This window comes from Carcharhinus amblyrhynchos, chromosome 1 (genome assembly GCF_965287045.1).
Source record: "Carcharhinus amblyrhynchos chromosome 1, sCarAmb.v2.hapA, whole genome shotgun sequence".
NCBI classification, from domain to species: domain Eukaryota; kingdom Metazoa; phylum Chordata; class Chondrichthyes; order Carcharhiniformes; family Carcharhinidae; genus Carcharhinus; species Carcharhinus amblyrhynchos.
The window spans coordinates 72950573-72975081 of NC_137324.1; the positions used below are offsets into that span (position 1 = coordinate 72950573).

The following is a 24509-nucleotide window of genomic DNA, read 5'->3' on the forward strand; positions in this document are numbered from 1 at the left end:
AATTTTCCAGCGCCTTCTGTTTTTGCTTCAGATTCCAGCATCCGCAATACTTTGTTTTTATATTATTATGCAAGTATAGTTTCTCCTTCTCACAGTCATATCGGATGTCATTTATGACTTGTATAAAACCATGCCAGTATTGATTGGGTAAGGCAAAAAACCTAATTAGATGGATTCAAACATGGAGACTCAGGAAAGATGGGAACGGATTTGGGATGTGAAGACACATTCAAGGAAAAAAGAACAATGGTAGATTTGAAAGTGAGGAACAGTATCTGGAGAAATAATCATGAACAACGTCAGTTAAGTGCGAATCAGAAAGGGACACTGAGCGGTCAGCAACTTTATGGGCAGGAGGTGGATCACATCGATAAGATGAGCTCAGAGAGGGTATTTTGATTTGATTTATTATGACATGCATCAGTATACAGTGAAGAGTTTCTTGCACGCTATACAAAGCACACCATACATAGAGAAAGAAAGGAGAGGATTAGGGTTAAGGGTGTAGAATGCAGCGTTACAGTCATAGCTAGGGTGTAGAGAAAGATCAACTTTATGAGGTAGGTCCACTCAAAAGTGATAGCAGCAGGGAAGAAGCTATTCTCGAACCATGACCTGAAGGATGGTTGGGAAGAAAGAAAAACGCATCCAGGGCTAGGGCAAGGGGAGCTTTAGATTAAGAAACCATGAGTTGTCTGAATACCTAGAGTTCTTAAACTATCTCCACGTGGCAAATTTCCACACTTGCAAATTCTTCTAGGTCCTTGTCTTAGAGGATAAAATAAGTGAAAATCTTTATATTTGTTTTCCACTCTACATCACTTCATTCCTCTGCAATCTTCAACAATCTACAGGCCAATACACATTCTTACATTCCAATACTAACATACTGTGTATCCCTCATCCCATTTTGCCATTGCTAGCATACTTTGCTTCACAAAAATTATTTTCCTAAATACTTTTGCCTGACTACCTCCCTCTCACCAACTTCAAAAATTCTTCAAAAACAACCAGTCTCAATCACTTGATTGAATGTCTCCCTCTTTCCCTATTCTGTTGCCGGAATGTCCCATAAAAGTCATAAAATATTTTATTATCTCATAAAAGGAACAGTTAAATACATTTTCAAATTATTTCTTCCCAAAAAATACTATGCAAATGTACTAAGTGCATAACTAAATATAAAAATATATTAACGGCTGTTCATTACCTCACTATCAGGAGGTGGAGCTGCAACTGGGTCAGGTAAAACCTTAGCTGTTGCACCCTGGCCACAAATCGCAGGGGTAGATGTCACAATGGGAACTTTTATTTTTGACAAGTTTCCTGCACTCGATGTTGACAACTACAAGAAAACAAAGCCTATATGTTAGACGTAGCACCAATCAGCAAAACCTGCAGCACAACTTGTCATAACTGCTAAACACAACTTTAAATATGTAAGTACCTTCTATTTACGCAAGCTTTTAAGAAAACGTTAAATATTACAAATTATTGTCAAGTTATTAACCATAATTGGATTAAATATCTCTTTCAAATTAAGGTAAATGTTTTATACTTCAACAGTACAAAAGGAAACCAAAAGTATCAAGAATAGTAACAATTTTGAAATGCTTTATATGTGACGTAGGTCGAGATTTGTACCCATTTCAAATTTTATTAACAAATCAAATGTATAGCCACCTGTAGATCAGGGCATGATCTCTGCAGATGCCTAATCTTCTCTTGAATTTCCATCAACCTTTTTCTTTCTTCTTGTAACTGTTTCAGCTCTTGCTGTTGCTGCTGAAGTTTAGCTTCATAAAACTTCTCTCTGTTGCAGGGATCAACATACAGAAAAAAGCCTTCAACCAATTCACCATTTAATATCCGAAGCAAAAACCAAGCACATGCCCCAAAATTTAGTTTACATAGACAGTTGGATAGTTTGTTGGAGATTTTGAGGTATTATCACTGTAGCTTTTAAAATTAACAAATGAATTAAATTAATTCTATATATACTATGTTTTAGGTCAATAGGTTATTTTAGTCAAATATTTTGGGAAAACTCAAGCACAGGAGCACGGAATATGAAAACCAAAAGTTAACCTGGATAATAGGTAGCAACAATCCCCATTATGTTGTCGCACAGTTCGAAGGAACATTGCTATGTAATTTTGCTTCTTTTGAAAAGCTATTGCTTTCTGAAACTGATAACAAACCTGTACATTAAGTATGGATTCACTGGAGGTATCTGCTGCCCTTGTTCCTCTAGATGGTAGTGGTGTGGCTTGAAAGGTGCTGCCTCAGAAATCATGGAGTTCCTGCAATGCACCTTGTACATAGTACACACTGTTGCCACTGTTTATCACTGGTGGACTCATTGAATGTTTGTGGAAGGGGTAGCAATCAGTCAGGCTGCTTTGTCCCAGATGGTGTCAAGTTTCTTGAGTGTTAGTGGAGCTGCACTCATCGAGGCAAGTGGAAAGTATTCTATCATACTCCTAACTTTTGTCTTGTAGATAGATGGTGGACAAGCTTTGAGTCAGGAAATGAATTACTTGCCACAGGATTCCTAGCCTTTGACCTGCATTGGTAGCCACAGTATTTACATGGCTAGTCCAGTTCCGATTCTGGTCAATGGTAAACACCCAGAATGTTGATTGTGCAGGATTCAGCAATGACAATGCCATTGAATATCAACAGTCAATGGTTATTAGATCCTGTCTTGACACGAGATGCCATTGCCTGGCACTTCTGTGGCATGAATGCTAACTGCCACTTGTCAGCCGAAGCCTGAATATCGTCCAGTTCTCGCTGCATTTGGACATGGACTGTTTCAGTATCTGAGAATTTGCAAAACATATTTAACTGAACATCCCCACAATAATAAATGATCTAAACTAAAAGATTTGCCATTACTCTTAGCGCCAAGACTGGCTCACTTGAATTAAGAACCTTACCTTTTTTCTTCATCTAATGCCACTTTTTTTGAACTTCTAGATGCGTTTGTTCTTGTATTGTTTGGTTGCTGTCTGTGCTGATCCTCCTCAGTTAATGAAAAGTCAGGAAAGTTAGATATATCAATACCAGTTGAATCCGGGACTTCCTGCAATTAGAATGTTTGGAAACATCACCATTTCAAACATGTTACTGTCAAATTAACTCCCTCTCCTTTCCGCAGGGAACTATAACAAACAAGGTGTTCCTATCTAGGCTTCTGACAATGCAGCTTTTAACCTGGGAACACTCAGGCACTTATCCACAAATTTTGCCTCAAATAGGCCATACATTTGATTATTTTCTTTTTATTGGTCCAGAGGCACGCATATAAAAACACTGGGCATTTGGAGGTGGGAAACGAGACGCATGGTATGTCAGAAATTGCATTTCTCCTGTCATTTCTGACCACCCGATGTGGAAGCTACTCACTATGTCTAAGAAGTTGCATAAGTACTGCAAATTCTACAGCCACTATGTTGGGCATTTCCTGATATCACTTGTGGAGTATATACACTGTCCTTTCACGATCTATCCCACTCCTCCAATCCAGAAAATCAAAGCACAAATTGGCAGAACCAAGCCTTAAATACTCCCAAACATAAACAATGTTAGTAATTAAATTTAACTAGTTTAAACTGCCGGGCTAACAAGTTCAAATCATTGATCCACTTCCTAGTACTTGGCAAGCCCCTGCACCCGACCCCATAAGGGTGAAACCTGTAGGATTATCTGAAGCAAAGTGTGAAAAGTCCAAACTCAGTGGCAGATCTAACTCTCCAGATTCCATTCGCGACTCAAACTGCCTGACCGATAATCAATACTCTGGGTTCTTGTGAATTTATTTGACTCTGAAAATTACTAAGCAGGGAGCAAATCGTCATTGCAGCACTGGTCAGCATTCCCTTCGGGATATCACCCAAGTATGACAGCAAAACAATTTTAAAGGCTACCACACAGTACAACATGACAGATCCCATACAGCAAAGAGAAATGCAAAGGAACATTGATTTGAATCCTTACTGGTAGAAAGCAGATAGAAAGCAGCTTGGTACAAGCAGGGTAACTCATTGCAACCATTCTTCAGATTATAGAATAACACAAGTCAGCTGACTGGAATCAGAGAACTTCAGCATTAGTTACTTGCCATTCTGCAGCTCAGGCACAGAGAACACAAGAGCAAAACTAACACGTCAGAACAGGGGCAACAGAGTGGGGAGCTAAATACGACATTTTATCCTTTATCAAGTTACTGTTAACATTTTTTGAAGCAACAATTTCATTTAAATAAAAAGCTAGCAATTAGGTGGAACAGCATTTGCTGTTGAGTGAATTAAGAGCTTGGAAGTCTTCAGTATGTTTGAATTGGCACTTGTTTACGCTAACAGTATTGAGTTAATTATGTCATGCAAGTGACAGGCAAACCAAATTGCAAGAAGCCTCTGGAATTAAAATTAAAAAGCTGAGCGTGCAAGAGGAACAAAAGGCAAACAAGTCCAACTGTTGTAATTCTGAAATAAAATCAGGAAATGTGAGTAACATGCAACATTTCTATCATTACCAATTGAAAGTTAATACTTCAGACATAAAGGCCACAATTCTCCCATCCTGCTGCACTAATTTTTAGCTATACTTGCGTCTCCCAGCGCTGGATTTCCAGCACAGAAATTGGCAGGGAGACGCAGAAATGATTTAAATAATAATTTCCCTCCAGTTTAAATGAGATTAGCCGACCCAGCACTGAATTCTCTGGACCTGCTAGCCCCTCTCACCCTGCCAGAGCGTTTCACTCCAACGGGCCCCCCACACCAGGTCCCCGCTTTCAGAGAATTAGCAGCCTGACCTCACTGGAGTGAGGAGTGGGGGTGGGGGTGTGTGTGTGTGTGTGTGTGTGTGTGTGTGTGTGTGTGTGTGTGTGAGAAAGAACAACTGGGGTCCCCCAAGATGTCAAGCAGTGGGAGGTGGGAGGGCCCCCAGGTATGGGCGCCCTGGCACTGCCTAAGGGGCAACGTGCCTGTGCATAAGGCATCTTGGCACTGGCTACTAGGCAGTGCTAAGGGGTGGGGCCTATTTGGGGATGGGTGTAGGGACAATCGTTTGGGGTCGGGGGAGGTCAGTGACTGGGTCGGATGGAATGGGAGGGGATTGGCATTGCCAGAGGAGGGGTGCTAGGTGGTCCGAGATGGAGCAGCGGGAATGGTTGGGAGGCAGCAATTGAGCTGGCTAGCAAACTGGAAGCTGGCAGTTTGGGGCCACTGCATATTCACAGAGACCGCTGGTTTCAGCCTCCTGGTTGGAAATAGATTCATCATAAAATCTCTACAGCGTAGAATGAGGCCATTTTGCTCATTGAGTTTGCAATGATCACAATCCCCATAACCCTACTTATTTACCCTACTAACCACCTGACACTAGGGTCAATGTAGCATGGCCAATCAACCTACCCTGCACATCTTTGGGCTGTGGGAGGACACCGGAGCATCCGGAGGAAGCCCACGCAGACACAGGGAGAATGTGCAAACTCCACACAGATAGTGACAAAAGCCAGGAACCGACCAAGCCAGGAATCGAATCCGGGTCTCTGGTGCTGCGAGGCAGCAATGCTAACCACTGTGCCACCGTGCCGCCCCATCCCCTGAAATTTAATGATATTCAGACTGGTGGCCTCTGCAGTGCACAGAGTGTGGGAGATTCAAGTGTAAACTCCCACAGGAGAAACCAGCGTGAATTACTCCAGTTTTCCCATGAATTTAACACTTAGAATCTTTTTGGGAGAATTCCGCCCACAACCTTCATCGGAACTGTTATAACAATGACTTGCAGTTACGCAGAAAATTGTCCCAAAAGGAAGAAGATATTAAACGGTGTTATGAAAAGCTAGGTCAAATCTGTAGGTAATAAAGGGAACATTAAAAGAGAAGAGAGAAAGGTTTCTACTGATGGAAAGGTGTGATGCCAGTCTGAATTGCATCAGAATAATCAAATTTGAAGGTAACAAAAGCATGAACGAGTGCTTCAGTAACAGATGCGTTGAGGCAGAGGCAAAAATGGCAAAGCTTTTAAGATCTTTGTAATGGAGAAAGTAAGAGATCATAAACTCAGTTCACAACCAAATAGGACACCGAGGTTGCAACCAGTGTTGATCAGCCTCAATGGGTGGGGAATGGAATAAAATCAGTGGCACTGGCTAACAAGATGGTTGTAAATTATACAAACTTATCACATACAAGGAGATTCGAAAAAAAATGGTACATTGGATGGTCAGAATTGTTTGCCACAAAGCTATGTGGAAGAGTCTATAATTTAGCAAGGATAGAGAAAGTGAGACAATGAGTGGGATTTGATCAAGTGGCTCATTCAACAGATGCACTTCACAGACTTGATACATCAAATAGTCACAAAGATTTTCAGATCTAAGGCAGTGGAGTAACTTATTTCCTCAGCATCCCAAGGCAAGGGGAAAAAGTCAGTCAGCTCGGATCTGCTTTCTTAGAAATCCTGTTAACCATACTAAAAACAAAACTGCTCATTCCCACAAGACTGTACTTTGCTATGATTCACAACCATCAAGACACACATAAAGAGGAAAACATGAATGAAATGTTGAAACATGAAGATTTAGTGGGATTTGTTAATTTCTCTGTAGGTTCACAGATCTGAGAATGAATCTGCAAATTACAGTATTTTGTAATTCTTCACAACAGGTCATTAGCCAGCTGTGTGTTTCAGCTGAATCTATAGGCAACTGTGAAAACAAATGTGTACAACTTATCCACTTGTTTCACATTCAACATGATGTTTAAATATGGATAGCAAAATCTCACGTTCTTACTTGTACCATGGCAACAAGTTCCTGCAATTGTCTAAGTTTCTGTTTAGCAGCGTTTAATCTGTTAATTTTCTGTTGAATTTCAAAATCCTGGTCAGCTTCTTCAACGAAACTACTTCGCCGACTCGATATAGTGCCCTCACTTGCATTATCCCCTTGGGTTTCATGTTGTGCTTCATCAACATTCCTACTTTCACCTTTCTCATCATTGTAGTGAGAACCTATGCAGTAAATAGAAGATACCAAACATTATACAGCTGTTTTGGCCAACACCTTTTTAAAAGTTACAGACATTAAGAGTGATCCATTTTGCATACTAGAAAGAAAGCTATAACTCAAACTTCAGGATATACAAAAGGGGGTTCAGGCATCCTAATTTATCCTCAGTCTGAAGTAATCTGAAGGCTTTTCATTATAGTATACAACTCACTCCATCAACTGCTTTCCAGTCAGTTGTGGGAGATGGCAAGATTGGTGGAATATTATCTAAGCGGTCACCCTGGTTTCCGACAGTGCTCCACAAAGACACAAGCTACCAGCACTCTGTGTTTCTTTAATCCCAAGGGGGCAATGCTTATGCACTTAGCTTCTATCTTCCTTTTTTGCAGATTCATCATACGAATGAGGATCAGAGGAAGAAGATAAAAGTCAGAGTTGCAGCAATAGGAAAGATATTTCTTCTTAATGATGATTATACGACAAATGGAGAAGATCAAGCCAACCAGCGGCCCTGCTACATGCTTCATCAGTGCCATGTGACCTAAGTCACCACATGCAAAACTTCTTATTTGACTCCCATTACTAGTTCAAATACTTTTACCTAGGGCAAGTAAATGGTGCTCTGGAGAATGTGGCACTGAATAATTCAGAATATAAGGAAGCTAGACAATTAGGAATGGTTAAGTCATCTTCCAAATTGTTTGTCAATGGCTTTGGAGTAATGGGATACAGAACTCTCACTAATCCCATGCAAAGAAAAATGTTTGAAAAACATCACAAGCAAGATCATGTACTGAATTCCCAAGAATGTTCAATGGCTGATAAGTGGAGCTCTCAGGTGTAGAGGAAGTAGATGCCTAGCATCTGACAGCTTTCTGCTTGAGATGGGGGGGAGGGAACAGAGAGAGAGAGAGAGAAGGAGGATGAGGAGGTCCCCTGCCACTCTGCCAGAGATTGGTGGGGAGGGATGTGTGTGTGTGTGTGTGTGTGTGCGCGCGCGCCTGTGATCAATCTGGGTGACGGGGGGATAAGGAGGTCAGTAATGTTGTGGGGGTGAGGTAATGTCTGTGGGGGCCAGCTTGGGAGGGATGTGGCAGGGGAGCAGCATTCTATTATTTTATTTCCTGCGCATGCACAGTTGGAGACGCCAATCAGACCTGCAGTGTTTAGCCTCGCCCACAGGCTTCTGCAGTGCGATTCGAAATCGTTGATATTTTTGCAGGCAGAGTGTGTACGGAGGCACCTCAGAATGGGTCTAAAAGTCGGTTCTGAAACATTCCCAGTTTCAAGTCTGCCTGGCACTTAGAATCAGAATGGTAAAATAGGGCCCAATGACTCTATTAGCAGCCAAGAGCATTTGGTGCCTCTTATGGCTAAGGAGGAATCAAGTGGGGGGCAATGGGTCTGACTGCCTTCCTCTGTTGAAAGCCAGTATAGACTCGATGGGTCAAATGGATGCATTCTATGACATAAATAACTGTATGATCTTACTGCCCAAGCACCTCTGGAGCAATTATGGGTCAGAATTGAATGAAGCATTCAGAGCGAATTCCAGACTGCAGCATCAACCATCACTGAGTTTTCATGACCTGATAGTTGCCACCAGAGCAGCAATTCTGATTAGAAGAAAAACATCAACTAGAATCTACTTGGCTGGTACTATGATCTCTCACAACAGCAATATATGCCAATTCTTTCTCATCAGAATATCACCCCAGTGTAAAATGGGAGCCAACACCAGGCTTTAAAATTGCAAACATCTATGGTTCTGTGCCAGGCCCAAGGTGCAATGGGACATTCACCACCTCAATGCCATGAATCTTTTGCAAAGCATGAGGATCCAACTACATCTCAATGTAGGTCTCAGATGGTACCTGGAAGTATGAGAAATAAAAAAAGGCATTTCTATGCATCCAGAGCACCTTAAGAGTTTAGAGTCAGAGGTTTACAGCATGGAAACAGACCCTTCAGCCTAACTTGTCCATGCTGCCCTCTTTTTTTTAGAAACCCTTAAGCTAATCCCAATTGCCGGCATTTGGCCCATATCCCTCTATACCCATCGTACCCATCTAATTACCTAAATGCTTTTTAAAAGATAAAATTGTACCCGCCTCTACCACTCCCTCTGGTAGCTTTCCAGACCTCTGTGTGAAAAAATTGCCCCTCTGGACACTTTTGTATTTCTCCCCTCTTACCTTAAACCTATGCCCTCTAGTTTTAGGCTGCCCTACCCTTGGGAAAAGATATTGACTATCTAGTTGATCTCTGCCCTTCATTATTTTATAGATCTCGGTAAGATCACCCCTCAGCTTCCTATGCTCCAGAGGAAAAAGTCCCAATCTATCCAGCCTCTCCTTATAACTCAATCCATCAAGCCCCAGTAGCATCCTAGTAAATCTTTTCTGCACTCTTTCTAGTTTAATAGTATCCTTTCTATGATAAGGTGACCAGAACTGTACACAGTATTCCAAGTGCGGCCTTACCAATGTCTTGTACAACTTCAACAAGACATCTCAACTCCTGAATTCAATGTTCTGACCGATGAAACCAAGTATGCCAAATGCCTTCTTCACCACTGTCCACCTGTGACTCCACTTTCAAGGAGCTATGAACATGTAGCTCTAGACCTCTTTGTTCTGTAACTCTCCCTAACGCCCCATCATTAACTGAGTAAGTCCTGCCCTGGTTCAATCTACCAAAATGCATCACCGTGCATCTGTCTAAATTAAACTCCATCTGCCATTCGTCAACCCACTGGCCCAACTGATCAAGATCCTGCTGCAATTGGAGGTAATTTTCTTCACTGTCCACAACACCACCAATTTTGCAGTCATCTGCAAACTTACTAACCATGTTTTGACAGTATGCCCTTCAAAATTTGCAATAATAAAATGTAATTTGCAGTAACCTGGCATGTTATTGATGGATGTTGGAGGTGTACAGGAAAAAATACTTATCTGAGTACTGGCCTCTTCACACAGGTAATGATTGATCATTATATAATTTGCTTAACTATTGATCTTACACTCAGCGTAGCTTATGTGAGGTTCATCTGATGGAACTGGCACATTCGAAGCTTGTAGATTTGTCGGCCTATTGTTGATTTCACAGTCTGTGTTCAGCAGTCTCCCATTACGGCTACTGGTTCCATTTAGTGCCACCATCCTGGAAGCACTACTGATATCTGTCCAATTACACCTTTGTGGATTTCTATGGGAATGACACATTATAACTGTTAAATATAAATGTAAGCTTTGGTTTAAATATCATTTTTATAATAACACCTTTATACAAATATTTATAGTTAAGCTCCAACCAAAATCTATAAACCTACCCACAGAAACAAATCACTGGTTTCCAAAACTACTGAAAAATACATATTAGATACTTATTTTTCCAACCAATAATTCCACTCACTTCTGAAAACAGGTTGTTAGACATTAAATGAAATGGTGTAAAATTGTTCAAACTTTATAAATGAAGAATCCTTCAAGCAATGATGCTTTCTTCAAACCATTCGCACTCACTTTTTTGTTGCTAATTTCCAACAATGAATGTCAAAAAAATTTATTTTGGTCAAAAGGCTTCCTTATGGACATCTGCCTCTTTTGTCCACATTTAGGATACTAATTCACCAAAATTCACCATCTTTTTAAGAACAGTTAGCAGGGTATCAGCAATATGGATGAGTACATGGGAATAAATAGGATTGAGGATTATAGGTAAGTCTAGTAGGTAGCGATGTGATCGGCACAACTTGTGGGCCGAAGGGCCTGTTTGTGCTGTAGTTTTTCTATGTTCTAATATTAGTCTTTCCACTTTTTGAATCCATCTCCTCTCAACTGGCACCATTAAACGTGCCAGCAAAAGGAGTTAAAGTTGTTCCATGGGAGCAAGACCATAAACTTGCATAGTTCTATGCTAATTCTCACAAAAAAATCCTGCTTGCCTCCGAGCCAAGATTCCACAATTGAACAATAAGCCTTCATTTTCTCGACCACTGGTAACCTCCTCTGGAGATCTTCCCACCAGACTTCAATCCGTCAACTATTTCCACCTACTCTTGCCTTGGTGAGCTTACTCCAACCTTCATTTCTAACTCTGTTGTCCTGTTTTTATCCAGCTACATTTGACGAACAGAATTGAGTTTTCTGACCTGTTTTCAAGATAGACATACAATTCCTCAATAACATCACTCCTCACCACGACAATACAGGAATTTTCACTTTCAAACATGTTCCGCAATTCAATGAGATCATGGCTAATAACAAAACAACTCCACGTTTCTACCTTTGCCTGGTATTCCATAATAACTTCAGATAACAAAAAACTGAAATATCAATTAGCAACTGATTTAGCAAGTTCCAAACTCTTATAGAATTTGCACGAAGAAGTGTTTACTAATTTCACTCCTGAAAGCTCTGGTTCCAATGATTTTGGTGATATCTCTGCCAGTCCCAAATCCCCAAATAGTGGAACTAGGTTCTCCCAATCTACCCTCTCTGGTCTCCTTAATAACTTGAAAACTTCAATCAAATGACTCCCTGGTCTTCTACATTCCAGGGAACACAACCCTTTATGTGTAATCACTTCGCACAACCTAATCTTTACAGTGTGGGTATCATTCTGGTAAAGCAAAGCAACTCTCCCTCCACAGTCAGTATATTCTTCTTAAGATGTGCCGCCTAGAACTCATCACCGTACTCCAGGTCTGGTCTGAACAAAGCTACGTATAGCTGAAGCATGATTTCTAACCCCTTCTACTATATTCGAGATAAAAACATCAGCATTCCACTGGCCTTGTTGATTATTTTCTTAAATGCAATTAGTGATCGGCTCCAAATGTTGGTCTTGCCACATCCTCTGAACAAAAAGAAATCCAGACGGGCTGACTTTGATCAGTTGAAAACTCAATGTGTTCAGACACATTTGTTATGGATTGCAGCAACAAATGTTATGGTAACTTGCCTGTTATTCACTATTTCTCTGTCATCATTCTTAAATAATGTACTGACATGCATAAATTTCTAATCTAGGGGAATGGTTCTCAAAGTGTCTCCATCTCTGGAATACCTGCTCTGAAGACAACACCTTCCACATCAACCAAGGTTCCGAGATACAGTTAATCAAGCCCTCAACCAAATCCATTGCTCTCCCTAATTGCCAGCTTTTATTCACCCTTCACAATGCTGCGACAAGGTTCACCGTGACCTCACTTCACAACCCACCAGCCTCTGCACTGGGCAAGTTATCTTGCCCTTTAGTAGAAAGCTAAGCTTTCTGAAGATACTGTTCCCTTTCTGTCACTCTGGTTCCCCAGTCCATCATCTATAGCACCTGCTCTTCTTCACTGACAGATTCACAGCACTATTGATGAATTGACAGCACAAATGGAGGTAAATGGGTACAATCAAACTGCCATTATGGACACATGGCTGCAGGGTGACTGAATATTCAAAGCTATTTAGCAGTTAGGAAGATAGGCAAGAAAAAGGAGCAAGGTAGTACTGTTAAAAAAGGATGAGATCAATACATTGGTGAGAAAGGATCATAGATCAGGTGATCAAAATGTAGAATCACTTAACAGGGAATTAAGAAACACCAAGGATCAGCAAATATTGGTGGGAGTTGTTTATAAGCAATAAGTGATGGTAATGTAGAGAACAACAGAAACCAGGAAAATAGCAGTGCATGTAACAAAGATAATATAGCAATACAATGATAAACTGGGGGACTTCAATCTACATAATCAACTGGGTAAGCCTAATTAACACCAAGACTGTGGAGAGCAAATTGCTGGAATTATTTTCTAGAACTGTTTGTTGAGGAACCAATTTGAGAACAGGTTATTTTAGCTGGCTACCTTTGCTGCCAGAACCAAATACGTGCAGTTCTCGGGTGTCTCTGCCATGTTTACTGTGTTACAGACTCTTATCCTGAATGTGAAAAAGGAAGCTACACCATCTTTGATCCATTTCAATCTCACCAGATAAAACAAAGATTTAGAACCTGGAGTGGGCGCTGCAGCATCAGCATATTTAGATTTTCAATTCAGTCACCCCGACAGGTTGTTTACAATTATATTAATGCCTTTTCAAAAAATTCTCCTTTCCAAATTGCGTTCAATTATACTGTCTCATTTGCTCAATAATAAATGTATTATGGCCCACAATGTTGTACCGAAATTATATTCTATGATTAATCAAGATATTAACAGCTTTCTGAACGAGCAGGATAACAACTGCACAAGACAAGGACACATGTCGATGGGCATTTTGCATTGGCAGGAGACGTGATAATTTTAGATCTAATATTGTGCAATCAGAAAGGGCTGATTAGTAATCTAATTATAAAAGAAGCCCTTAGGGAAGACTGACTATCACACGATGGAATTTTGCATTATGTTTTAAAATGATGTTACTTCATACGAAACTGGAGTCTTAAGTCAACACAAACTAAAAGGGCAGGAGGGGAAAGTTGAGTATGAAGATTGGGAAACTACATTAAAAAGATGCGACCATAGATTGACAATTTAAAGAATTAACATATGGTTCACAACAAATATACATTCCTTTGAGATACACAAAAACGTAACAGGAAAAGTGATCAAACTGTGGCAAACAAGTTAAAGATTATATTAGGTAAAAGGAACAGGTTTATAAAGTTGCCAAAAATTGACTTAACCAAGAACACTCACATCCTGTGACAGGATAAAAAAGACATCAAAATAAATGTAGTATTTCAAGCAGGCACTGCGTAAATGATTAATTTTGTTAAAAGAAAAGCTCAATGAAGCTTAAATAAAGATGGATCGTTTTAAGTATCCAATAATTAGTTATTTGCTTTTGATCAGTGATTGATGAGCTTCAGATTCAAATGCACATTCAAATAACAGTCTCACAGGCATGGCCTCAAAAGACCATGTCATTAAAAATGATTTTTTTAACACTGAATTTATTAAGGTAAGGAGCAACAGAATTGGCAAATTGTACACTGCTATTTGCAGCACCCATTGTCAGGAAACACACCCTGGTGAAGTCCAGCAGAGCCAGGCATGAAGTAAAAGTTTGACAAAACTTTGAATAGAGGGGAGTACGGTAGGATGAGAGAAGAATTGGCGAATGTGGACTGGGGGAACGCGTTGGAGGGAGGGTCTGTTGAGGAGCAGTGGAGGATCTTTAAGGAGATCTTTCTTGGTGCTCAGCAGAAATTTATTCCGATGGTCAAAAAGGATAGTAGGAGGAGAGGTAATAAGCCGTGGATAACGAAGGAGGTGAAGGGAAGTGTTAAACTAAAAGCGGAGGAATTTAGAGTAGCTAAGAGTAGTGGGCGAGAAGAGGATTGGGAGAGGTTTAAATATCAACAAAGATTGACAAAGAAGTTGATAAAGAAGGGTAGGAGAAACTATGAAGCTGGGCTAGCGCTTAATGTAAAAAAGGATAGCAAGAGTTTTTATAAATATATAAAAAGGAAGAGGCTGGCTAGGGTGAATGTTGGTCCTTTAGAGGATGAGAAAGGCGACCTAGTGGTAGGGGATGGGGATATGGCTAAGGTATTGAATAACTTTTTTGTTTCTGTCTTCACGGAGGAGGACGTGAATAATTTGCCAGGTGTTAGCGATGGAAAGGTGGTAGGACTGGAGGGTCTTAATGACATTACTGTTACTAGAGAGGCGGTGCTCGACAGACTGGAGGGGCTGATTGTGGACAAGTCCCCAGGACCGGATGGAATGTATCCGAGGGTTCTGAAAGAAATGGCAGAGGTGATAGTGGATGCCTTGGTGGTTATTTTCCAAACGTCGCTGGATTCCGGGGAAGTGCCGGATGATTGGAAAACGGCTAATGTTACGCCGTTGTTTAAGAAGGGTGCCAGGCAAAAGGCGGGGAATTATAGGCCGGTTAGTTTAACGTCTGTGGTAGGTAAAATGTTAGAATCTGTCATTAAGGAGGAAATTGCGAGGCATCTTGAAGGGAATTGCTTGATAGAGCTGACGCAGCATGGTTTCATTAAAAGGAAGTCGTGTCTGACAAATTTACTGGAGTTCTATGAGGATGTGTCTAGGGCGGTGGATAGAGGAGAGCCGGTGGATGTGGTCTTTCTAGATTTTCAGAAGGCGTTTGACAAAGTGCCTCACAAGAGGTTATTGCAGAAGGTCGAGGGACATGGAGTTGGGGGTAGGGTGTTAGCGTGGATAGAGGATTGGTTGTCAAATAGGAGGCAGAGAGTGGGGGTCAACGGGTGCTATTCGGATTGGCAGATGGTGACTAGTGGAGTGCCCCAAGGGTCGGTGCTGGGGCCTCAGCTTTTTACCATTTATATAGATGATCTGGAGGAGGGAACCGAGTGTAGAGTGTCGAAATTTGCTGTTGACACCAAGATTGGGGGAACGGCAAATTGTGCGGAGGGTGTGGAGAGTCTGCAGAAGGATCTAGATAGGCTGGGCGAATGGGCCAGGAAATGGCAAATGGAATTTAATGTTGGCAAGTGTGAGGTGGTCCACTTTGGTAGGAAGGACTATTACTTACGGGGCGAAAAACTGCAGCAGGCGACGGTGCAGAGGGACCTCGGGGTCCTTGTGCATGAGTCGCAAAAACCCAGCTTGCAGGTGCAGCAGGTGGTCAGGAAGGCGAATGGGATGCTGGCCTTCATAGCGAGGGGGATTGAATATAAAAGTAGGGAGGTCTTGCTGCAGCTGTATAGGGCATTGGTGAGGCCGCAGCTGGAGTACTGTGTGCAGTTTTGGGCGCCGCACCTGCGCAAAGATATTTTGGCCTTGGAGGGAGTGCAGAGGAGGTTTACTAGGCTGATACCGGAGTTGAGGGGGTTGAGCTATGAGGAGAGGCTGAATAAACTGGGCTTGTATTCGTTAGCGTTTAGAAGAACGAGGGGAGATCTCATTGAGACGTATAAGATGATGAATGGGATGGATAGGATAGAGGTGGAAAGACTCTTCCCGCTCAAAAAAGACAGTAGGACTAGGGGGCACAGCCTCAAGATAAAAGGGGGGCGGTTTAGAACGGAGTTGAGGAGGAACTTCTTCACTCAAAGGGTGGTGAATCTCTGGAATTCTCTGCCCGTTGAAGTGGTGGAGGCTGCCTCGCTAAATATTTTTAAGACGCGGGTTGATGGGTTTTTGATAGGAGAGGGGATTAAGGGTTATGGGGAGAGGGCGGGAAAGTGGAACTGAGCAGCGACAGATCAGCCATGATCTTATTGAATGGCGGGGCAGGCTCGAAGGGCTGGATGGCCTACTCCTGCTCCTATTTCTTATGTTCTTAAAACATACTAGCCCATCCAAATTAACAGCAATACTAATATTGTATTGGAAAGAACAATGTTTTCTCATCTCAATCCTACATTTTATTAATAAATCCACGCTAACTTAAGTGCAATTTCCGTTTTCCATTCCCTCAAGATACTTTAGTAAGCAGAAACATTTATTCCAAAGCTTATTTTTTCCCCACCTGATGTTTGTGGCTGTTTCTGGATTCCCCTGCTCAGAGTAGTACAAGGATTCTTCCTCAGTCTCATCATCATCCTCTTTTGTATGTTCATTAACAGCATCAGTCATCATATCTGAAGTCTGCTGATAGTAATCAATTAATTCACGCAATTCATTTAGCCTCTTGTGAACTTCCTTGAGTTTCCTAAAAGAAGTTTTATACAGTTTATATGGCATATTTTTGTTTCAGAATAAAATGAATTATTAAAACTTTAGCTTGGAATGAAAAATCCGAACTAAATCAAGAGGATCACTGATAAGCTCATGAAACTATCAACAGGCCATCAAGCTGTTGAAATTGAAGACGAGTTGTACGTAAGAGCCCTGTTAATTCAAAGTAGACCCTAAACCAGGCCCATCTACTAGCAATAGTTAATGAATGGGATTCTAGAGTCCTGTCAGCTGTACAATCTTAACTTCATAACCATTAGCAGGAAATAGCTTGCACAGTTAATTACACATCAAAAAAACAACAGTGAGCAATTCAATACTGATTATTCTGATAAATTTTGAGGAGTGTTTCTGCACAGTTTTATCAGTTCATTCAAACTTTACCAATATTTTTCTGACTGCCATATAAATTAATACTGTGCCTTTAAGAAATGTATTTGTGTTATGCTTCTGATGCAGGTTTTTTTTTAGCAGTCCCTTCTATTTATTGGTGCCACTGTGTCTATAACTGGTATCCCCTGTTGTTATTGTAGGGGCATAATGGATCTCAAGGGCTAGAATGTTTGTTTTAATCTGGTCGAATGCATGGTTAGTCTTTTCCCCTGGGGTTTTCAGAGAGGGTTTGATTAGGGTTTTGACAGGAAAGGTCATGCAATTGGACAAGCCTAAATTCATAGAGAAAAGCTTAGTTCAGTTCCTGTTTGAGAGCTGTAGAGAGAAGTAGCTCTTTCTCTGGAGATTGGAAGCTGGGATCTGCCAGAAAATCAGAATCTTTCTCTGGAGTTCTGTTGCTTGAAGTTGGATCTTTCTTTGGAGACCACCATATTAGTCAAAAGGCAGGTATATTTCTGGATCTCTGTCCTAAGGTATTAAAAAAGCTGGAAATCTAGCATCCACGTGAGCAAATCTGTTTTTGATGCTAACTGGTTCTGAAGAATGATGTACGTCTGTTCCTTAAATTGGAACTAAAGTGATCGTAGTGGTTAAGAATTATACATTGTTATGTTTAAATATTTCAATTAGCAGAAATTATGCTAATTCTTTCTGTTATAATTTAGTCCTAACCCCTAACCACTCTATCCCCAATTACCACTACATTCCTCTTTATTTCTTCCTCTTTGTTCTGTGTCTGCACCACTGTACCGTGGGCAGTTTGCTCATCAACCTTACAGCCCTCATTCTTGTCCACACTGGGAGCAAGAACCTCAAACCTGTTGTGCAGATTGAGAGGCTGAGGCCTTTGGGTCCCCCCCCCTTCCTCCTTCCTCCCCACTCTGGTGTTGTGTAACGAGGCAGGAAGAATTAGGGATCTTGTTGTGAGGGATCCTCTTGGGACGAGCGATCATTGTATGGTTGAGTTTTTGATGCAGATGGAGAATGAGAAAGTAGGGTCCCGGACCTGTGTCCTCTGTTTGAACAGAGGGGAGTACAATAGGATGACAGAGGAATTGGCGAATGTAGACTGGGAGCGCATATTGGTCGGTAGGACGACTGAGGAACAGTGGAGGATCTTTAAGCAGATCTTCTTCGGTGCTCAGCAGAAATATATTCCAATGGCAAAGAAGGAATGTAGGAGAAGGGATAATCAGCCATGGTTATCGATGGAAATAAAGGAGAGTATTAAATTAAAAGCTGATGCGTTTAGAGTGGCTAAAAGTAGTGGGCGAGTAGAAGATTGGGAGAGGTTCAAAAATCAACAAAGAGTGACTAAGAAGTTGATAAAGAAAGGAAGGATAGACTATGAAACTAAACTAGCACTAAATATAAAAAAGGATAGTAAGAGTTTTTACAAATATATAAAGAGGAAGAGACTGGCTAGAGTGAATGTTGGACCCTTAGAGGATGAGAGGGGGGATTTAGTGGTAGGAGATGAGGAAATGGCTGAGGCCTTAAGTAAGTTTTTTGCCTCGGTCTTCACGGAGGAGGATGCAAATAGTTTGCCGGATATTAAAGATAGGAGGAGGGAAGGAGTTGAGGGCCTGAATGCGATTTCTGTCACTAGAGAGGTAGTGCTTGATAGACTAGTGGGACTGATGGTGGACAAATCCCCAGGGCCGGATGGAATGCATCCCAGGGTTCTGAAGGAAATGGCAGAGGTGATAGTAGATGCCTTAGTGATTATTTACCAAACTTGCTGGATTCCGGGGAAGTGCCGGAAGATTGGAAAACGGCTAATGTTACACCACTGTTTAAAAAAGGTAGCAGGCAAAAGGCAGGGAATTATAGGCCGGTTAGTTTAACGTCTGTAGTTGGAAAAATGCTAGAATCCGTCATCAAAGAAGAAATAGCGAGGCACTTGGAAAGGAATGGTTTGATAGAGCAGATGCAGCATGGATTCGTTAAGGGGAAGTCGTGTTTGACAAATTTATTGGATTCCTATGAGGATGTGACTAGTGCAGTAGACAGAGGGGAACCGGTAGATATGGGGTTTCTCGATTTTCAAAAGGCGTTTGATAAAGGTGCCGCACAAAAGGTTGCTTCAGAAGATTAGGGGGCATGGAGTTGGGAGTAAGGTGTTAGCGTGGATAGAGGATTGGTTGTCTAATAGGAGGCAGAGAGTTGGTATCAATGGGTGCTATTCTGATTGGCGGTTGGTGACTAGTGGAGTGCCGCAGGGATCGGTGCTGGGGCCTCAGCTATTTACGTAAGAACATAAGAACATAAGAAATAGGAGCAGGAGTAGGCCATCTAGCCCTTCGAGCCTGCCCCGCCACTCAATAAGATCATGGCTGATCTGTCGTGGCTCAGTTCCACTTTCCCCATAACCCTCTCCCCATAACCCTTAATCCCCTCTCTTATCAAGAACCCATCAACCCGCGTCTTAAAAATATTTAGCGAGGCAGCCTCCACCACTTCAACGGGCAGAGAATTCCAGAGATTCACCACCCTTTGAGTGAAGAAGTTCCTCCTCAACTCCGTTCTAAACCGCCTCCCCTTTATCTTGAGGCTGTGCCCCCTAGTCCTACTGTCTTTTTTGAGCGGGAAAAGTCTTTCCACCTCTATCCTATCCATCCCATTCATCATCTTATACGTCTCAATGAGATCTCCCCTCATTCTTCTAAACTCTAACGAGTACAAGCCTAGTTTATTCAGCCTCTCCTCATAGCTCAATCCCCTCAACTCCGGTATCAGCCTAGTAAACCTCCTCTGCACTCCCTCCACCCATTTGTATAGATGATCTGGAGGAGGGGACTGACTGTAGAGTGACGAAATTTGCTGATGACACGAAGATGAGTGGAAAAGCAAATTGTGCAGCGGGTGTAGAAAGTCTGCAGAGGGATCTGGATAGGCTGAGTGAGGACCTGGCAGATGGAGTACAATGTTGGCAAGTGTGAGGTTATCCACTTTGGCAGGAATAATAGTAGGAGGGATTACTATTTAAAGGGCGAAAAGCTGCAGCATGCTACGGTGCAGAGGGAACTGGGGGTCCTTGTGCATGAGTCGCAAAAAACCAGTCTGCAGGTCCAGCAGGTGATCAAGAAGGCAAATAGGATGCTGGCCTTTATAGCGAGGGGGATAGAATATAAAAGCAGGGAGGTCTTGCTGCAACTGTACAGGGCACTGGTGAGGCCGCAGCTGGAGTAGTGTGTGCAGTTTTGGTTGCCGCACTTGTGCAAGGATATTTTGGCCTTGGAGGGAGTGCAGAGGAGGTTCACTAGGCTGATACTGGAGATGAGGGGGTTAGACTATGAAGAGAAACTAAATAGACTGGGTCTGTACTCGTTGGAGTTCAGAAGGATGAGGGGGGATCTTATAGAGACGTACAAGATAATGAAAGGGATGGATAGGGTAGGGGTAGAGAGATTCTTCCCGCTTAGAAAGGACAGCAGGACTAGAAGGCACAGCCTCAAGATAAGGGGGGTGCAGTTTAGAACAGAGTTGAGGAGGAACTTCTTCACTCAAAGGGTGGTGAATCTCTGGAATTCTAGGCCCATTGAAGTGGTGGAGGCTACCTCGCTAAATTTGTTTAAGACACGGGTAGATAGGTTTTTGACAGACAAGGGAATTAAGGGTTATGGGGAAAAAGCAGGAAAGTAGAACTGCGCCACTTCAGATCAGCCATGATCTTATTGAATGGCGGGGCAGGCTTGAAGGGCTAGATGGCCTACTCCTGCTCCTATTTCTTATGTTCTTATGTTCTTAGCTCTGTGGCAAAATAAAGCTCGTTTTAATAAAAGGTTCCCAGTGGGTCAATCAAATCATACCTGGAGTGAAACGTCTTATGCCAAAATCAAAAAAAGTTGGGATCTAGGCTAACTTCATAACATACCTTGAAGTTTTTGACCTGGCCCCTAACAGTACTAAAATGTGTCTTTAGGTTATGCACTCAATGAACAGACCATGAAATCCACTCAAGTTAAACAGAATCATAGAATCCTGACAATGCAGAAGCAGGCCATTCGGCCCATTGAGCCTGCACTGACAACATTCCCACCCAGGCCCTAATCCAGTTAACCTCACATAGTTACTCTGCCAGTCCCCCCGACACCAAAAGGCAATTTAGCATGGCCAATCAACCTAACCCACACATCTCTGGACTGTGGGAGGAAACTGGAGCACCCAGAGGAAACCCACAATGGGCAATGGAAGAATGTGCAAACTCCACACAGACAGTGACCAAGCTCCTGTTGTCAATCACTTTTTTTGCTCACGTTTATTTCTTCTCAAATGCCAATAAAGACTGCAGTTCCGAGCAAGTTTCAAATAATTTAAAACAGCATTTACTATGTTGGCACAATAGTGCAGTAAAAGGTGTTACTAAAAGAGCTTTTCTACTTGCATTCTAATCTCAGCTTTAAATTGTAGGAGTTACTGAGCAGAGTCTAAATGCCAACATGTTGATTTAGAGAAGAGATAATAAATTTGAGGGTAATCAATGGCCTGCTATTCATCTACATTCCACAGTACTGCAGGTAAATGCATGGAGGCAGTCTAAATAAACAATTTCTCAACTGTAATTGATATATGATGTAAGGAAATCTAAAGAGGAGGTAAACAATAAACTGAGGAACATACAATTGGTTTTAAGTCTTACCTTAATTTCTTCCTTGGATTAGCATTATCTTCTGCATTATTCTCATGCTGCAAGGGTACAGAATCCAAAATGCATGCTGAGGAGGCCAAGCTGCTGGGTTCCCTGTTGATTGCAGCATCAGCTTCTGTTGGTGCAGAAACAGAACTCCTTTGATCACTCTTGTGAGATGAGCAAGATGCACCAGGAGCACTGGAAGAAACTGGAAAACAAGACCAAAATTTAGACTTGTCTGTCTATACATAAACCAACGAATTTTATCATTAAAGTGCAAGTATATAATCTCATGAACTAAAACTTTAATGAATAAATGTAAATATTCACTAAATGCTGAGCTCTTTGGCACCGTCAAGGAAAAAAATAACCATTATTCACCCATTAACCAAGAGTTGAAAGTTTGACATTGATATAATAACCAAGCTATTGAAGCAATAAACTCATTGAAACATAGACTTAACACAGTGTGCTCTCCCAGGTGCTAAACAACATTTCTACTGCACTATCAGTCTACATCACTTTCAACAACAATTTATATGGCAAGTTGAATGTGGAAAAGTGTAAGATATATATTTTTCCAGCCAATCTGATGAATTAATTCCATTTATGAACTATCAGAATGGTTTTAGCATAGAAAGAAAGCATTCTGCCCTTGGAGTCCATGTCAACTCTTTCCTGAGCAATTTAGTTAATTCCACTATTCGCCTTTTACTTTGCAACACATTTCCTCTTTTGGGTGCTGAACAATTCCCTTTGGAATGTCACAACTAAATCTATTTCTACTACACACTCATTCCAAATCATAATCACTTACTGCATTTTTTTTCTCACATGCTGTTTTTGCCAATCACTTTAAATCTGCTCCCTCTGGTTCTTGGCAACGGAACAGTTTTCCCATATCTGCTCTGGTTGGATCCTTCAGGATTCTGAACACTTATCAAATCTCCTCTTAATCTTCTAAGAGAAGGACCTTTCTCCAGTCTATCCACATAACTGAAGATCTTTGTTCCTGGAACTATTTTCGTTCATCTTTTCCACACCCGCTCCATAGCCTGCATACCCTGCCCAAAGTGTGGTGCCCAGAATTGGACGCAAATCTTTAGTTAAGGTTGAACCAATGTTTAACAAAGGTTCACCATAACTTTCTTGCTTTTGTACCTTATGGGCCTGATTTTACCATTGTGTTGCGCCCAAAATGTGGTAAAGTCGGATGTGAGGCCATTACCGCGATCCACGCAGATTGTCACTTTACTGAAACCCGGGAATGGCAGTGATCTGATTCATGCCTGAAACAGGCGCAATGGCAATTTAAATGTATTTGCATGCACTTAAGTTGAATTAATGAACTGCCAGCCCAACTTTATCAGCATTTCCCTCCTTTACCACCGATTTTTTTTTCAGGCTGAGTGTGTACGGGGGCGCCTGAAAGGAGATTTCTGAGTCAAATCTGCATTACGCTCAGATTCATCACTTAGAACGAAAATGATAAAATCAGGCCTTCTTTTTCTCTATTTATAAAGCTTAGGATCAGGTGTGCGAACCCAAAATTTACATGTAAAACAACTCCAGACAAACACATTTTTATTATACTGAGTCAAACTTGGATTTATCATATTATCTAAATTGCAATCTTGGCACTTACTGGAACTGTTGTTAACATGCTGGTCTCTGAGTGTATGCAACTCATCAAGCAGTTTATCCATTCTTTCCTTTTTGCCTTGCAAAACCTTTAGTTTATTAACCAGCTGGACTTTTTGTTCTGACAAATGTTCTGAAGTTGAGGAACCTCTACTCCTGGACACCTCTTGTGTCAGTGACAGGCTTTCTGCCTGTCTCCTGTTGTCAGGAACTGACTGCAATTATAAAAATACACATAACCAGAACGAATAACAGATTCATAATTTCACCAAAAACAACTGTACATGTTTTTTAATTAAGATTTTGGAATGTTTGCTCCACAAGCATGATATGCAGCTTGAAATGAAATTTTATAGATTCCCTCACATCTTGGACTACTCACCATAAAAACCCTTTAGGTTGAGTTCTAAAATACAACTCATTACAAAGGAGCAATAGCTTGGTTCCGTGGAATGGCGGGAAGAGGGTTTACTTGTAGCCCCAGTACTGCTAAGTTCCCAATTTCAGTCAATGCTAGGTGAGGACAAAGGAATGAATGAATGGAGGGGGGAAAAGGGATGGGTCTGAGGGTGGAAGTACACATCACAGAGGATAGCCCCAGTGGGAGTAAAAATGGCACATCAACACTCTCCATCACATTCTACCTTCTTTCACCTCCTGATCCATCTTTAGCAATGCCTCCCCTTCCACCTTGTTTTCCATCCTTGTCTTCCTACTTATCCCCATTCCTTCTGGAGTCTCACTCTTCCTCTGTTCAGCTTCTGTAACTTGTTCTGCCCTTCTGTTGCCTATCTCTCTGTTCCTCATCCCTCTCCACCACAACCATCATTCAGCCTTCTTCCCCACCTGCTCCCCCCCCCCTCCGACATCAAGCCCCTCCTCTGCCATTCTATTTGATTAAATGAAGAATATATAAGGCAGACGACAACTATTAAAAAAAGGCTCATTTTTCTGACAATGACAATTCTTCATAACGAGATTCTGTACCTGGGAATTCTGGAGTTGGTTATGGAATCGCTGGATCAAATCATTGAGTTCTTCATTGAGTTCGGACGTTATACTTAGTCCCGAAACACTACCAGTTGTCTCAGTTACAACTATTGGGGACAAGAAAAAAACATTATTTTTGGAACCAAAATACA

General features: G+C 41.6%; 1 protein-coding gene across 7 annotated transcripts in view; it reads right to left on the reverse strand.

Annotated features, from left to right (window-relative positions):
• pcm1 (pericentriolar material 1) overlaps nucleotides 1-24509 on the reverse strand; it is a 139965-nt gene that overhangs the window by 75596 nt on the left and 39860 nt on the right. For all 7 annotated transcript variants that reach the window (XM_080186843.1, XM_080186817.1, XM_080186860.1 and 4 more), the window contains 9 exons: nucleotides 24355-24464; nucleotides 23372-23582; nucleotides 21736-21934; nucleotides 16492-16674; nucleotides 10053-10237; nucleotides 6812-7029; nucleotides 2943-3088; nucleotides 1684-1813; nucleotides 1211-1345 (listed from right to left, as the gene is read on the reverse strand). In XM_080186843.1, coding sequence (XP_080042969.1) covers nucleotides 1211-1345; nucleotides 1684-1813; nucleotides 2943-3088; nucleotides 6812-7029; nucleotides 10053-10237; nucleotides 16492-16674; nucleotides 21736-21934; nucleotides 23372-23582; nucleotides 24355-24464 — 1517 coding nt within the window. The remainder of the gene's footprint in view (nucleotides 1-1210; nucleotides 1346-1683; nucleotides 1814-2942; nucleotides 3089-6811; nucleotides 7030-10052; nucleotides 10238-16491; nucleotides 16675-21735; nucleotides 21935-23371; nucleotides 23583-24354; nucleotides 24465-24509) is intronic.